Source organism: Papio anubis, chromosome 9, assembly GCF_008728515.1.
Source record: "Papio anubis isolate 15944 chromosome 9, Panubis1.0, whole genome shotgun sequence".
Taxonomy (NCBI): domain Eukaryota; kingdom Metazoa; phylum Chordata; class Mammalia; order Primates; family Cercopithecidae; genus Papio; species Papio anubis.
Window position 1 is genome coordinate 837,688 of NC_044984.1, and position 14,371 is coordinate 852,058.

General features: G+C 38.2%; 1 protein-coding gene across 30 annotated transcripts in view; it reads left to right on the plus strand.

The window, feature by feature from the left end:
- Positions 1-14,371, plus strand: part of WNK1 (WNK lysine deficient protein kinase 1) — a 156,607-nt gene that overhangs the window by 93,301 nt on the left and 48,935 nt on the right. For 29 of the 30 annotated variants that reach the window (XM_031651009.1, XM_031651018.1, XM_031650990.1 and 26 more), the window contains exons 5-7: positions 9,490-9,578; positions 11,521-11,740; positions 13,578-13,908. In XM_031651009.1, coding sequence (XP_031506869.1) covers positions 9,490-9,578; positions 11,521-11,740; positions 13,578-13,908 — 640 coding nt within the window. Of the gene's footprint in view, positions 1-2,596; positions 4,113-9,489; positions 9,579-11,520; positions 11,741-13,577; positions 13,909-14,371 lie in introns of those variants that run through there. The other variant, XM_031651004.1, reaches the window with a different exon arrangement.

The following is a 14,371-nucleotide window of genomic DNA, read 5'->3' on the forward strand; positions in this document are numbered from 1 at the left end:
ATTCCTGTAAACTAATGGTTCATACCTGTAAGAATCTGGCTGAATCCAGCCCTATAACAACCAAGTTAGAAATAATGGGGATTTTTAATTACTTTGTTTGTGTAATTTGACTTTGTCACTGATTCCATTAGCTTTTGGATTGCAAGGTTTGAACATTTTGTCTGGGAAAAACAGAATTAAAGCCATTAGGGTAAAATTCCTTTTAGTTTTTGTATAACAGATTGCAATTCACCCTACTTTTTTACTCAAACAAGTGAGGCTGATTCCTGATTAGACAGTGTTTGAAAAGTTGAAGGAAACTTTGTATTTATTTCTTTAGCAGCTAGAATTTGTTGTGCTATCAGTGAAAATCTATTGGAATTAGCTGAACTGGTTCCTTAATAAGTTTTGTTTCTATGTCCATCTAGCAAATTTAGGTTATAAATGTAAAAGAAAAGTTCAAGTATTGAGGGGCTGTATCTTAGGAACATTTTGCATGATTTTCAGAACCTTTTCATTATTCTGCTGTGATTTGATTAAGATTAAAGGTGGTAGCAATTCCCCGTGTTTAGGTACTAAATAATAATTATTAATTAAATCATTATTTCAGAATTCCTCAAAAAAGCTGACCTTACTTACCTACCCAGAATTTGATCTGTAAGTCACAAGGCAGTAGACTACAGAATAAAAACTGAAAGGATGTAGAAAGATTGTTTTCCATATTTAAATACAGCAGTACTGAGTTTTCTGATATAGTGTAGATAACCTAAATGCTAAAAGATTCATATTAATACTTTGTAATTGCTACTTTCTCTAATGGATTATATGTATATATGATTTGAGGTATACCTTGAAAGAAGCATAAGACTCAGTTGACTGAAAAAAGGGGGCAGAATAGGAAAAGTATTCTTGTTGGTAGAAGTGTTCACTAAAGTATTCAGTGAACAAGTAACCAGTTTGAACTTACTTTGGGGAGATTGGGTAAAGATGTGGGTGGAAGTTTGATTATGATTTTCATACCACCTTTAAAAGCACAATAACATGGACTAGAAATAACATTAAATTAGATACTGAAAAATCTGAATTCTAGTTTTTGTTTTACCATTGATTAGGCCCATACTTCACTGGAATATAGATTACATTTGTCTTATAGGTGCTGAAGGTGGTGCAGTGTATCTAGCAGATTGCCTGATAGCTGTTAGACTAGATGGGACACTCCATAGTCAACCAGTTGAATTAATGGATTAATTCTTTTTTGTTGTTGTTGTTGTTTGAGATGGAGTCTTGCTCTGTTCCCAGGCTGGAGTGCAGTGGTGTGATCTTGGCTCACTGCAGCCTCCGCCTCCCAGGTTCAAATGATACTCCTGACTCAGCCTCTTGAGTAGGTAGGAATACAGGCATGTGCCAACATGCCCAGCTAATTTTTATATTTTTAGTAGAGACGGGGTTTCACCACGTTGGCTGGGACGGTCTTGACCTCCTCGTGATTCGCCAGCTTCGGCCCCCCAAAGTGTTGGTATTGCAGGAGTGAGCCACCGCGCCTAGCTGGCTAATGGGTTAATTCTAACTTTGACGTAGAATTAATCTCTGGACCACATTTCTGCATTCTGAACAAGGAAGGACTGTTATTCTGGTTCCTTCTAGATCTGTGATCCTGTGACCATTTAGCAGCTGTGGAGAGCTATTAACCATTTTTGAGCAGTGTGATTATATTAAATGATATCAGATGATTGGAAATGGTTAAATGTCAGATGCTTAAATGGATATCAGATGGTTGGAGCTAGCCACAATGTAAAACACAAATTGGAGATGAAGAGAATGGAAATACGAGGCTCATCTTAAATTGGTCTAGGCTTAAAGAGATGAGGTATTAGAAATTAGAACTTTGATGGTTACTTTTGTAATACAAAAACAATGACTTGAGAGGCAGCAAAGAAGCCAGTAAAAACCTTTTTTTTTTTTTTCTGCTTGGTCAGAGATCTTTGGCTATTGGAGAAGAGTAAGAGTACTAGTCACAAAACCATTTCCCAGTTGTTTTTAACTTTTATCTTTGTTTTAAGAGCCCATAGAGAATAACAGTAGTACTTAAATATTGTCGGGGAAGAAGCATCCAACGATGACTAAGGTTTTTCTCTGGACTATGGAAATAATGACACGATTGAAAAAAATGGGGGAAATCCAGAGAAAGGCACTGAGTTTGAGAGAAAGAGGAATTACTTTAGATATGTAAACTGTTATCTATTTGTGAATGGTATTTTTGTTGTATATATTGAAAACTCTTATTTTGATTTATAGAAAAGGTTGCTCTTTATAGAATCTAGATATTTAGATATTTGGCCAGGTGCGGTGGCTCAAGCCTGTAATCCCAGCACTTTGGGAGGCTGAGACGGGCGGATCACGAGGTCAGGAGATCGAGACCATCCTGGCTAACACGGTGAAACCCCGTCTCTACTAAAAAATACAAAAACTAGCTGGGCGAGGTGGCGGGCGCCTGTAGTCCCAGCTACTCGGGAGGCTGAGGCAGGAGAATGGCGTAAACCCGGGAGGTGGAGCTTACAGTGAGCTGAGATCGCGCCACTGCACTCCAGCCTGTTCGACAGAGCCAGACTCTGTCTCAAAAAAAAAAAAAAAAAGGAATCTAGATATTTGTGCCTACATCATACCTTTGTCTCCTCAAGCCCCCAAAAGTCCCCTCAGCTTGGTTTATTTGTTGCCTAATAGAGTTTTAAAACTACCCACATCTTTATATCTGATGGACCTTTGAAGCAGGACACATGGCACTTGTTTTCTAGCTCTTTCATTTAGCCAAGCATGGTCCTATGCAGGCTTGTTCATACACTTAAGTTAGAGGTAGGCTGCACTTTTGCAGCGCACATTGCTGCATTTCTGAGCAATACCTGACATCCTAGACTCCTTAGTAGTAATAAATTGTATTGAGCCAGAGATTAGTGGTAGTTGCTTTGAGATAGCCTGTTAGAATTGGTAGCATTTCTAACCTTTAGATATATTACTTCCAAACAGTTTCCAAGCCATTGTCTTATGCTTCTGTTGGTAATTGAAGCCTTAGCATCCACTGTCTTCATCAGGATTCAAGCCTACAAAATTACAAGGGAGAGAGGACTTTAATCCGTTACCCATTATAACAAAGCAATGAGCAATGCTGTTTCTACAATCTTTGTTAATGCCCTGAAGAAAAACTTTCCCTTAATCACTAAAATTAAAGTAGTTTTTATTTGGGTCTATGAGATCTTCCTAGCAAGTGGAATGTCTTAATTTTGAGACTTATAGGAGGGAGAAGAAGCAAAAAATGCATACCACTTGTGTACATAAATACTGTTGATTTTTTAAAAATATACTGTGAAAGAGTAGTAAAGCAGTCTGCCTTAATATCACTGCCTTTTAAATCAGGTGAACAGAGGAACTATTATCTCCACTTTAAAAACAAATGTAAGGGATATAGTCCAGGTCATGCAAACATAGTATACGATGGATTGAACTGACAACCCAGCCCCAGTATTGTGATTCCCTGTCCAGTGTTTGTTTGGCTACATATTCTGAGTTTATAGTTTGTTCATTGAAAATCCCCTTTTTCTTTTAAAGTACGCTTTCAAAGTGATTGGGGAAAGGGAGTGTTTTCGGTAAATGGGTTTCTAGTGTACATACAGTTAAGCATCTAAGAAAGGTTTTGATAGGTCAAGGAGACAGAACCTGTGGACAAAGTAGGTGGAGCATTGAGCAAGTAAAAATCTCATTTTGCTTGTCCAGGAATCTATTACTGTTGGCAGAGAAGCAGGAGGAATATTAACAGAATAGTTTTCCTGCTGTTGGGCATGTAGTTTTGTCAATCTAGAATAGATCTATTGTTGGCTGAGTAGAGCAAATTCATGTCTGAGAGTTGGGGAAGCATGGCTAGTGTTAAACAAGAAACTGTGTTTCAGTCTGACTTTGATGTCTGCCTTCCTTATGCTGTGGGCTAATGTATATCATAGCCATTTTTTCCCTCATTTTCCTCCAATAAGAAATCTGTTTTGCCTTTTCTGATGGATATTTTTACAAAGAAAGACTTTTGCTCAGTATTTGTCATCATACATTCTCATTGCTGCTGCTACCCTCAGAAGGATTGTATAAATGAGGTAGGTAAGAATTTCCAGTATATATATCAGTCTATATTGTAGCCTTTTTGCTGACATTGGTAGAAAGTTTCCATTAAAATATTGAAATTGTTAACTTGAGAATGCTTTAAAAATATTTAGAGTTCTGTAATTTAGTGAATTTATACTGTATTCTGTGTGAGGAAGAGGTAGGCTTTTGTTAATTCTGAATGGTTAGGGAGAAGTTTACTTTTATTAAGAGTTCCTGTTAATGTTACCCTACCACAGTCAAAACATAAGCTTTTAAGAAGCAAGTGCTGGCAGTTTTTAGGATCTGAAAGACTGAATCAGAGAACCCCGTATTATGACCCACTTTTGTTTCTCTAGCAGATTAGTTGGCAAAACATGGTCTGTAGAATTCAAATGAGAAGTCAGTCCATAAAATATGTACATGTTTTTGTGGGTTTTTTAGCTCAAATAACGCAACATAAAATTTGATAAACATTTCTCTTATATCAGACTCTTACTGTGCTGTCATAATTACAGTTGTTCATTTTTTGTACCCCATTTAAAATTGTGCAGAAGTGGCCTTTGTGTTTTGTAATGAGTGTACAGTAGATGTTCAAGAAACACTTACATTTAATGAAGAAAAATAAGCTACTATCCCAAGTCAAAAAAGCATATGACACTACTGCCTAAAGATAACTCTTGTGAATTAGAAAAGTAAGAGAAAAATAATCTGTAGAGCCAGTGAGTTGTTGGCTCTGGAGGAGTGGACTGAGAGGGCTGTATGTCCTTAACAAACTCTGGTTTTGTTCTGTGTAAGATAGTAGCCCAACTTATCTAGCTTAGTTCTTTTTTCTTCTTTTATCATGAAAACATCTTGTTACCATTATTTTGTTCTGTCTGGCGCTTAAAATCGTGTTGTAGAATAATCTAGTTCACCTTTCAAAAATTATCAGTTATAAAAATTACATTGAGTTCTTATGTCTTAAGAACAAGAAGCCTGTAAGTATATTTTAAAAACTGTAATTTTGTATTTATTTTAAACAGCTTTTTATTACATGTCCCAGATGACTTTTCTGTGGGTCACTTTTACTATCAGGTTTCATAATCATTGCATGTACACTTTTACTTTTAATATACAGTACCTGTATATGCTTGCTTCTTAAATGATTCAGAATACCTCTGCTAGGTAGTTTAATAATCCTGGCTTACTGATGGTTGCTGACTGGTAAAATTCCTTGTTATATTTTTCAGTATTTAAGTGGGTAGCATTAAGCAGTCTTAATCTTTTAATACCAGCTACTGGACTGGTAAGGTGTGTCTCAGTTTTATTGGCTCCCTTGGCACCTACAGTACATTTTTTAAGGCAGTAGTAGTATTTGAATATGTGGTATAGCATTGGTATGGAATTTTCTATACAAAACTCTTGACTAAAGGTTGAAAAAGCAGCAGAACCTACTAAATGTTAAGTTGTATTATGCACAGTTACTGGTTTTGCTGTATCTTAATACCTGTTTTGCTCAATAAGTATTCCTATTTGTAAAGTAGTGAATTCATACATGTTGGCAGGGATAGGATTAGCAAGAGGATTATTATTAAGGATAATCAAGGATGAAAGCAGGTTCAAGAGAAGATTTTCCTTCCTTTATTATCTTTGGTGATTGCCTTTTTACTCAGGTAGCCGTGGGTCAGCGAACTTAATACTTCAGAGAGCTTTGAACCCAGATACGACATTTGAATTCAGTTGTTGTAAATTCAGATAGACAAGTTGGACAGGTATTATCATTATTGGCTAGACAGGAAATCTGAAGCTCAGAACTACTTCTGTTTGTCCAGTTCACACTGAATTCAAGTCTTTTATTGTTAAATGTTTCTGTCCTTTCAATGTGCCTATGCTAGATTAAAACAGAAGAATCAGTATACATTTGCTTTGTTAAATTAATACATAGTTTTATTGCCAGTAGGCTACATACATTCCCCTGAAATGTATGTGCTTATGGAAGAAGGAATCTTTTTTTTGAGACAGGGTCTCACTGGGTCACCCAGGCTAGAGGGCAGTGGCACGATCATGGCTCACTGCAGCCTTTACCTCCCGGGCTTAAATCATGCTCTGGCCCAGCCTCCTGAGTAAGTGGACTGCAGGCACATGTGCCGCCACACCCAACTACTACAGGCACATGTGCCGCCACACCCCACTAGTTTTTGTCTCCTTGGAGAGACGGGGTCTTGTTTTGTGCCCATGCTGAGCTCAAACGATCCTCCTGCCTCGGCCTCCCAAAGTGCTGGGACTTACAGGTTTGAGCCACCACACCTGGCCCTAGACTTTTAAAATGCTATCAAAGTAATCAGAAGAGCCAATTGTGTTAGCTCACACCAGTAATCCCAGCAGTTTGAGAGGCCAAGGTGGAAGGATCGTTTGAGCCCAGTTCAAGATTAGCCTGGGCAACACAGCAAGACTTTGTCTCTCCAAAAAGACAAAAAATTAGCTGGGCATGGTGACGCACACCTGTAGTCCCAGCTACTTGGGAGGCTGAGGCAGGAGGAGTTTGAGGCTGCAGTGAGCCACAATCCCACCACTGCACTCCAGCCTTGGCAACAGAGCAAGAACTTATTTTCTTTCTTTCTTTTTTTTTTTTTTTTTTTTTTGAGACAGAGGCTTGCTCAGTCACCCAGGCTGGAGTGCAACGGCTCTGTCTGGGCTCACTGCAACCTCTGCCTCCTGGGTTCAAATGATTCTCCTGCCTCAGCCTCTCAAGCAGCTGAGATTACAGACACCCGCCATCATGCCCAGCTAATTTTTGTAGAGATGGGGTTTCACCATGTTGGCCAGGCTGGTCTCAGGTGATCCGCCTGCCTTGGCCTCCCAAAGTGCTGGGATTATAGACGTGAGCCACCACGCCTGGCCAAGAACTTATCTTTACGAAAAAAAAGTTTATGCAGTTTTTACGTGTTTATTGTAGAAAACTAAAACCAAATGTAAACCAAAATACAGTTGTTCCTCCTTGTCTGGGGAATTGGTTCCAGGACTCCACACTCCTGTGGATACCAAAATTTGAAAATGCTCAAGTTCCAGAAATGTAAAATGACCCATAATATTTACATGTAAAAATTATTTACAATATCTAATACACTGTGAGTGCTATATAAGCAGTTGTTATACTGAATTGTTTAGATAATAATGACAGGGAAAAGCCTGTACGTGTTCAGTACAGATGCAGTTTTCTCTTTTAAATTTTCAGTTTATAGTTGGTTGAATCCACAGACGTGGAAACCATGAATAAGAAGGGCTAACTGTACTCAGTTTCTGCTACCAGATAATTTTTAGTGCATGGTATTCATTTTTTTTCTTGCATTTCCTATTTTCGTAAGTCTTAAGTTTGAAATACCAGCTTGCTCAATTAAAGCAGCCTTTGCTTCAGCAGCATTATTTTGTTTTCACTAGAATTATATGAAGATAAAAACAAGCTGGGAAAAACTTAGATGGAGTTTGAAAATTAAGATGAGGAAAATACAGATAGTGATCTTTGTAGTCATTCTCATAAATGAAGCTTGTAAATACATGAATTTAACTTTAGGGTCAGCCCTACTGCACAGCTCCTTGCTGTGAAAAGTTAGCCCTGGGAGTAGAATTCTCCAAATTGGGTCTTTGGAATAATACAATGAGTAATTGAGTATTATCCAGTTTTGGATATAACTCTTGTACTTAAAAGACTTTAGAGCTAATCATTTGATATATTTCATTTATTTCATTTAGATCTATGAGAGATTACATGCGTTTCTGTGATTTGTTAGTTACTAATTTTGTTTTACCATATCTGTCATTGAAACTATAATTAGAATTATGTATATTTAATAACTTAACTTTTCTGACCACCCCACCCCAACTCCATTCCCTTTGTTTTATGTGTCTGTTGACTTACAGTGCCCCTTGAACAGCGTATCAGTGCTTCAGCTCTCGATCTGTGTGGTGACTTAGATGAGGTCGGAATAGATGAGATATTTTTCTCTTTCACCCCACCTCTTAGACAGTAGCATTTGGTTCTTACATCTTACGTATATTTTCCACACATTGCTGTTTTGGTTTTGGTTTTGTTTTTAAAGATGGAGTCTTGCTGTGTCGCCAGGCTGGAGTACAGTGGCTCGACCTCGGCTCACTGCAACCTCTGCCTCCCGGGTTCAAGAGATTCTCCTGCCTCAGCCTCCTGAGTAGCTGGGACTACAGGCACGCACTACCATGCCCGTCTAATTTTTGTATTTTTAGTAGAGACGAGGTTTCACCGTGTTGGCCAGGATGGTCTCAATCTCTTGACCTCGTGATCCGCCCACCTCGGCCTCCCCAAAGTGCTGGGATGACAGGTGTGAGCCACAGCGCCCAACCTGAAAATTTATTTTTAAAGAATTTATTATCTGGGTATGGTGGCTTACGCCTGTCATCCCAGCACTTTGGGAGGCCGAAGAGGGCAGATCACCTGAGGTCAGGTGTTTGAGACCAGCCTGGCCAACATGGAGAAACCCCCATCCCGTCTCTACTAAAAATAAAAAAATTAGCTGGGCGTGGTGGTGTATACCTGTACTCCCAGCTACTCAAGAGGCTGAGGCAGGAGGATCGTGTGAACCCAGGAGGCAGAGGTTGTAGTGAGCCAAGATCGCACCACTGCACTCCATACTGGCAACAGAGCAAGACTCCATCTCGGGGAAAAATTTTTTAAAAAAAGAAAGAATTTATTTATTCTTTATAAAGATTCTAAGCTATTACTGTGATGACTACTATGTAGTGTCACATGTAATAGTGGTAATGAGTTTTCTTCTGAGATTAATTGCAGAGCTTGTCTTTCGCATGGGTCCAATATTTTACTTTTCAGTGTGTTTTATTTGTGCAGGACAATTTGCCCTTCAGTTATCATACCAAAACAATATAAATCCTCAACTCCTTTGAGTTTGTTAAAAGATTACTATGATAATACAATGTCTGCCAAACTAAGCATATGAATTCATGCCCACACATGGGTTTGGTGTTCCAAATAGTTAAATCCTGTATTGATTGATGTGTTTAGGGAACAAGGTTGAACAAAAGATCTTCTAACCGATTAGAACATTTAGCTTTCTTTTTTAGTCAATAACCCTTTACTTGAAACACAGCAGAAGATATTATTAACATCTGCCTAAATTTTTTCATTGCCACATATGGAAGTAAGTGACCCCACTGTCACTGTTCCATGTTTTCTTGTGAAGAGCTAAATTGCCACTACCCAACTGTGACACTGCAGGGTAGTGTGGACCAACTCCTGCAGGCAAATCAGAAAAAAAGCCAGGATAGTAAGAAAGGAACCTAGAAGAACCTTAATTGGAAATTTAAAAAACAAAGGTCAAAGACCCTGCTTTTTATTACTGTATTTCTGTTTATGCTTTTCAGGGGGTGAAGCCAGCCAGTTTTGACAAAGTAGCAATTCCTGAAGTGAAGGAAATTATTGAAGGATGCATACGACAAAACAAAGATGAAAGGTAAGTTGCCTCTTTTGACCTGAGTGATACTTGAGCAAAACCTAAAAAGTAATGTGCTTTGAGTACAATACTCATTCTTCGGTGTATTTAATATTTGTGATTGGTTTCTCTATTTGTGCCTGTAACATTTTTAAAGATAGGGTTTTGTTCATTATGGTTATACAGATGTGATATACTGGAACACTGTAAAAATATGGTTTGGTAGAGTTTCAGTAAACCAGAACCACCATAAACATAGCTACATTCCATGAGAACTACTTACTTAAAACATCAGCATGATTTGTGAAACTCAAAAAAGAGTTTAGTATCTAACACAGGAAATCTTTCCTTAGTCCTTTACCATTGAATTCTAAATGGTGAAATAAAACCTTGGCTCTTTAAAGTCAACTCAACTATTATAGGTCTGATTTGCTGTCCTTATGCCGGAATTGAAGAAGAGCAAAACACAAAAATTCCTAAGTAAAAAGAGAAGACTTCACCCAGGGGTTAGAAAGAGATGTGGCTTTGTCATTTGTACTAACAGAGGAGTTTTCTTAGAGGAGTAGCAAGTATCTGATCTCCCATATAGCTGATTCATCACCCGTTAGGCATGGTGAAGGTCCAGTGTCTGCTTTTGGAAAACAGTCTATCTTTGCCACCCCCTTCCATCCTCCAAAAAAGAAAAAGGAGACCAGCTAGTACAAATATAAATTGCAAAATGAGCATAATCAACCACCTGAAGAATGAGAGCAACCAGATATATCAACCAAATTAAAGAATTCCATCATTTCACCTCTCCAGTCTCGTTCTTTTTATAACATCATTATTTAGGAGAGCTTAACTTCATGGTTTTTAAGGCTTTATTAAGTAAAAATTTAGTTTGAGTTTTCATTTGTATATATGCTGGGTCATTAAATCTCTTCAAGAACTTTTTTTTTTTTTACTATAAACAAAGGAATGTTTTGTTTCAACTCTTTTTTTTTTTTTTTTTTTTTGACATAGTCTTGTTCTGTCACCTAGGCTGGAGTACAGTGGCACAGTCTCAGCTCACTGCAACCTCTGACTCCCGGGTTCAAGTAATTCTCCTGTCTCAGCCTCCTGAGTAGCTGGAACTATAGGCGCACATCACCATGCCCGGCTAATTTTTGTATTTTTAGTAGAGACGGGGTTTCACCATATTGGTCAGGCAGGTCGCGGACTCCTGACCTGAGGTGAACCACCCACCTTGGCCTCCCAAAGTACTGGGATTTCAGGTGTGAGTCACTGCACCCAGCCTGTTTCAACTCTTGATGGAGCAGCTTATTAGATTATTGGCATATTGAAATCATTTTATCTTAAGACTGTTTCGCAATCAGACTTCTGCTTGCCCAGTACACAAATTATTGAACAAGGATTAAGAGAACTTATTGGTGTAAATAAAGCTGACTGTGTTAGAAGGTACCAAACTAGAAACAAAAATATTTATTTTCTAGTTTTTATTTCAGCATTTACACCTTTTATAACTGTGAGCAAGATTCTCAACCTTTCTGCGCCTCCATTTCCCAATAATCAGGAGATGATATTGAATTGGGTGTTGGTCAACAAGATCATAAATTTGAAGATTTATGTTACTTATAAAATGCTATATAAATGATCATGTGGTATTTTGAAGCTTTAATAGAGCCAATTGTGTTAGCTCACCATTACTTAGTATACTATTACTAAAGAGATCATTGGATTTAAAAATTATCACTATCAGTTCTTATTCATGAATGAGATTGTTATGATGTTTTATAACTTGAGAGTAAACCTCTGTAGTTTCCATTCAAATGCAGCAATGTAAAAATGAGTTATAAACTTTCCCATGTATTTTTTCCCATTTTTTTTCTTCTGTGAATAACAATAATTGGCCACATTTGAAAATTATTTTTTCAAACTAATGGTGTTTTATTTTTGTTCCTTTTCTTTCCCCTCTGTTTGGAAGATATTCCATCAAAGACCTTTTGAATCATGCCTTCTTCCAAGAGGAAACAGGAGTACGGGTAGAATTAGCAGAAGAAGACGATGGAGAAAAAATAGCCATAAAATTATGGCTACGTATTGAAGATATTAAGAAATTAAAGGGAAAATACAAAGACAATGAAGCTATTGAGTTTTCTTTTGATTTAGAGAGAGATGTCCCAGAAGATGTTGCTCAAGAAATGGTAAATTGACATTAACTAGCCATTTAAAAATTGATCTAGACTTATATACATCGATACTATTATTAAGCAAAAAAGCAGTTGATGAAGTGCTGTGTGTGACATATCCCATTGACAGAAAATTGTGATGGCCCTAAAAGTTATCTTTGATTAGTGGGATTTTCCAGTGTGTGTTTTTTGTTTTTTGTTTTTTGTTTTTTTTAACTCCCTTCTTTGTATTGCTTTTATAATGGGTGTTAGATTTTATAGTCTTTTTTAAAAGTAAATTTTTTTTTTTTTGAGGGAGAGAGAGACAGGGTCTTGCTCTGTCACCAGGCTGGAGTGCAGTGGCCTGATAATCACAGCTTACTGCAGCCTTAAACTCCTGAACTCAAGCAGTCCTTCTGCCTCAGCCTCCCAGGAAGCTGGGACCATAGGGACGTGCCACTACGCCTGACTAGTTTTTGTATTTTTAGTATAGGCAGGCGTGATCCTCCCACCTCAGCCTCCCAAAGTGCTGGGAGTACAGGTGTGAGCCACTTCGCCTGGCCAAAAGTTATTTTTGAGAAAATATGTAGAGAGAGATATATATACATAGGGATAGATGGATGAGATAGATAGGTAGAACTAGTAGAATGCATTCCAAAGTCATTTGAAAAGTCTGTAAGATTGAGTGACTCCCAGTTTATATAAGCATCATTCATTTAGAATGACAAGTTACGTTTCTACATATTGGTGCATTTGCCTTTGATCAGTTATCTGGATGAACCCTATAAACAGACATAGGACCATGAATTGCTTTTACTTTGAAGAGAGTTTTCCTAATCAAATATTAGTAGGAAGCCTTTGATGTATTATTATTTGAAGTATGTCTAAAAGATCACTCTTCCAAAGGAAACCCTTCCCCAAATTTATGCTTGCCATAGTGCCCAAAATAGCTAATTATTATGGAAAGATAACTCAGAATATCTCTACTCAGATTTATAAGAACCATTCAAAAGTGGTAGTTGCCTCTGGGAAGAGATCAGGTATGAGTTACTTGTGTTTAACTGTTAGTTGTTTGTATTATCTGAGCTTTTTGGCTTTTTTGGAGGGGAGGAGGAGTGTTAAATCTTCATATTCGTACCACAGTTGTTTTATCAGATTAAGTGGTTGCCTTGTAAAAGAAAGTAAAATCAACACAGGTTAATGTTAATTGTTACAAGTGAGGGGGAAATACAGTGAATAGAACAGAGTACCTTACTTGGTTTAGGAACTGAGGTTTTAGTTGCCCCATTGTTTTGTTGTTTGTTATAAGGAGTGAAGGTATACCTACCCTTCGAGTTTCTGCAAAAATGGCCGGGCACGGTGGCTCAAGCCTGTAATCCCAGCACTTTGGGAGGCCGAGATGGGCGGATCACGAGGTCAGGAGATCGAGACCATGTTGGCTAACACGGTGAAACCCCGTCTCTACTAAAAAATACAAAAAATTAGCCGGGCGAGGTGGCGGGCGCCTGTAGTCCCAGCTACTCGGGAGGCTGAGGCAGGAGAATGGCGTGAACCCAGGAGGCGGAGCTTGCAGTGAGCTGAGATCCGGCCACTGCACTCCAGCCTGGGCGACAGAGCGAAACTCCGTCTCAAAAAAAAAAAAAAAAAAAAAAATGGTGGTACCCACTCCTCAAGTATCTACAAAGATGGTAGGGAAATGCATGATGCAGACCAGGAATTTTACAGTTCGGTTAAGGCCAGTCCTGAGAGAATTCTTTGTTCCTCCTCTTCTCGACTTTTTTACAATGCCTTTTTTTGGGCGGTGGGGGGGCGAATGGGCGGGTGTTGTTTTCTTTCAGTATACTACTGCTTAATATACCCTTTTATTCTGTAGGTAGAGTCTGGTTATGTCTGTGAAGGTGATCATAAGACCATGGCTAAAGCTATCAAAGACAGAGTATCATTAATTAAGAGAAAACGAGAGCAGCGGCAGTTGGTACGGGAGGAGCAAGAAAAAAAAAAGCAGGAAGAGAGCAGTCTCAAACAGCAGGTAGAACAATCAAATGCTTCCCAGACAGGAATCAAGCAGCTCCCTTCTGCTAGCACCGGCGTACCTACTGCTTCTACGACTTCAGCTTCAGTTTCTACACAAGTAGAACCTGAAGAACCCGAGGCAGATCAACATCAACAGCTACAGTACCAGCAACCCAGTATATCTGTGTTATGTACGTATCTTGGGAAGTGGACAGATAGGCTAATGATTCTCCTAATTGGTTTTTTTAGCTTCTTGTTATTTTGCATTGGCTTCTTGGTTTTGAATTATGAATCCTACTATTATACAAAATTTGAAATGGTTGTTGTCTAGCTTCTCTTGATTCTTATATCTGTGACTAGGAGAATAGAAGGATGGGGTGGTAAGGAAATGTGATTAGGATACAAAATAATTTTATAAACTCCAACATCCTGGAGGTTTCAATTTGTAGATTTCTACTTTTCACAATTTATTTAAATAAAATGGAATTAATAATGAAGAATGAAGCGGCCTGGCTACTAAAATTGAACCCATCAGTCTGGTTGAGCTCTTTTAGCAAAGCTGAGTGGTGTATAGACTAAAAACTAATGAGAACACTGGTTATTAATTTAATTACCTGTTTAACACTGAGAACCTTCTGGCCTCCATACTTTGAA